We start from the raw sequence: 1,518 nt of genomic DNA on the forward strand, positions 1-1,518 counted from the left end.
GACTTGACTACAAACATAGTTGGCGCCAAAAAAGGGAAATAATAGGTAAGATAAGCAAATGCATAACACTACAATACTTTTGTTTACCTCACCACCAGTGGCAAGTAGTGAACCCTCTCCACTGAATGCCACAGCCAACTGTAAACCAACATCCTTTAGCTTCACTAAAGCCTCCTGGTCAGATATCAAAACTAGGCTATGTCGATCTTCTCCTTCTGGTGATTCCCACCGCACCAACCTATGCAAGTGACACATGGTAAGAATTCAGAATTGCAGAACCATCGGGGTGACTTAAATTGTGCTTAAATCAGTCAGTAAAAAAAAAAAGACAAACTGCATATTTTTTATAGAGTAAAATAAGATTGAAGAAGTATAAAGTTGTATGTTTTGCAGTTAAAACTTAATTAACCACCAGTTCATCTACAGTAACACCCCAACAAGCCCAGTTATGCTCGTTGATAAGGCCAATGAGATGGGCCCAACAACTGAAATAAACTTAACATCACAAGATGGAACAGATACAGGTGCCCCGGAATTTTAGCTACAATCAGGAAATAAGCTATACTAACAAATCCAGCACAGTGCTTACAGCGACAGTTCAAGCATATTATGGGGTTATCAAAAGGCATCATTGTATGTTACTAGAAGTCTTGAACTCTACGTTGTGATATGATAGGTTAATTATATTTTGGTCGAATTAATCAGAATTTACAGCATATAACCCCACATCCACAACACCCCTGATCGAACGAAGCACCGGACTCACCTAAGTATTCTAAGCATACATACCATGTGAACCACAGGTTAACAACAATTAACCCACAGCCACAGGGTAACACTAAAGATCGCACCACATTATGGACATTTTGAGCTAATCAAAATTCACGACAGACGAATGCACAAGCGAGCATCAGCGTCACATGTCCAAGGACTCAAGTACCTGCAGCCGTCGGGGAAGGCGCAGAGGAGGCCATCGCCGCGGGGGTGTACGGCCATCCTGTATGGCACCCGCTCCTCTGTCCCCAGCCTAAACACCTGCACCCCACCATCATCGAAACAAGAGCGACAGATCAGCACGGTAAGTCTCCCCCGAGATCCGTATGGATCTGGTGAAATCAGAGAGCGAGGGGGCACAGGTCGCTCACCGGCTCGGGGGAGAGCGCTGGAGGCGCCCCTGCAGCGGCGGGGTCGAGGGCGGCGACGACCAGCGCGTTGGGCACGCCGCTCCGGCCCTCGCCTCCGCCTCCGCCAAGGGCCACCATGGGGGGCGGAGGTGGGGAGGACAGCTCCGGGGACGCGTCCGCATCCACGACGTCGTCGGCGGATGGAGAGGGCTTGATGGTGTGTGCGAGTGGGAGCCAGGAGGCGCAGTAGATGGGGAAGCCGTAGGTCTGACCGCCGGCGCGCGGGGCCATCACAGGAGAGGGAAGGAGTAGCGGTGGCCGGAGATGGTCGGTGGTCGCCGGAGATGCGGTGAGAGACTACGCGTGTGCAGAGGTGGCGGTGACGACGACGGGT

General features: G+C 50.8%; 1 protein-coding gene across 1 annotated transcript in view; it reads right to left on the minus strand.

Moving 5' to 3' along the window:
- Positions 1-1,512, minus strand: part of LOC119341417 (SEC12-like protein 2) — a 4,111-nt gene extending 2,599 nt beyond the window's left edge. The window contains exons 1-3 of the mRNA XM_037613291.1: positions 1,146-1,512; positions 941-1,035; positions 88-238 (exon numbers count right to left, since the gene is read on the minus strand). Of these exons, the coding sequence (XP_037469188.1) occupies positions 88-238; positions 941-1,035; positions 1,146-1,415 (516 nt within the window). The 5' untranslated portion in view covers positions 1,416-1,512. The remainder of the gene's footprint in view (positions 1-87; positions 239-940; positions 1,036-1,145) is intronic.
- Positions 1,513-1,518: the final 6 nt, after the last annotated feature.

Source organism: Triticum dicoccoides, chromosome 7B (genome assembly GCF_002162155.2).
Source record: "Triticum dicoccoides isolate Atlit2015 ecotype Zavitan chromosome 7B, WEW_v2.0, whole genome shotgun sequence".
NCBI classification, from domain to species: domain Eukaryota; kingdom Viridiplantae; phylum Streptophyta; class Magnoliopsida; order Poales; family Poaceae; genus Triticum; species Triticum dicoccoides.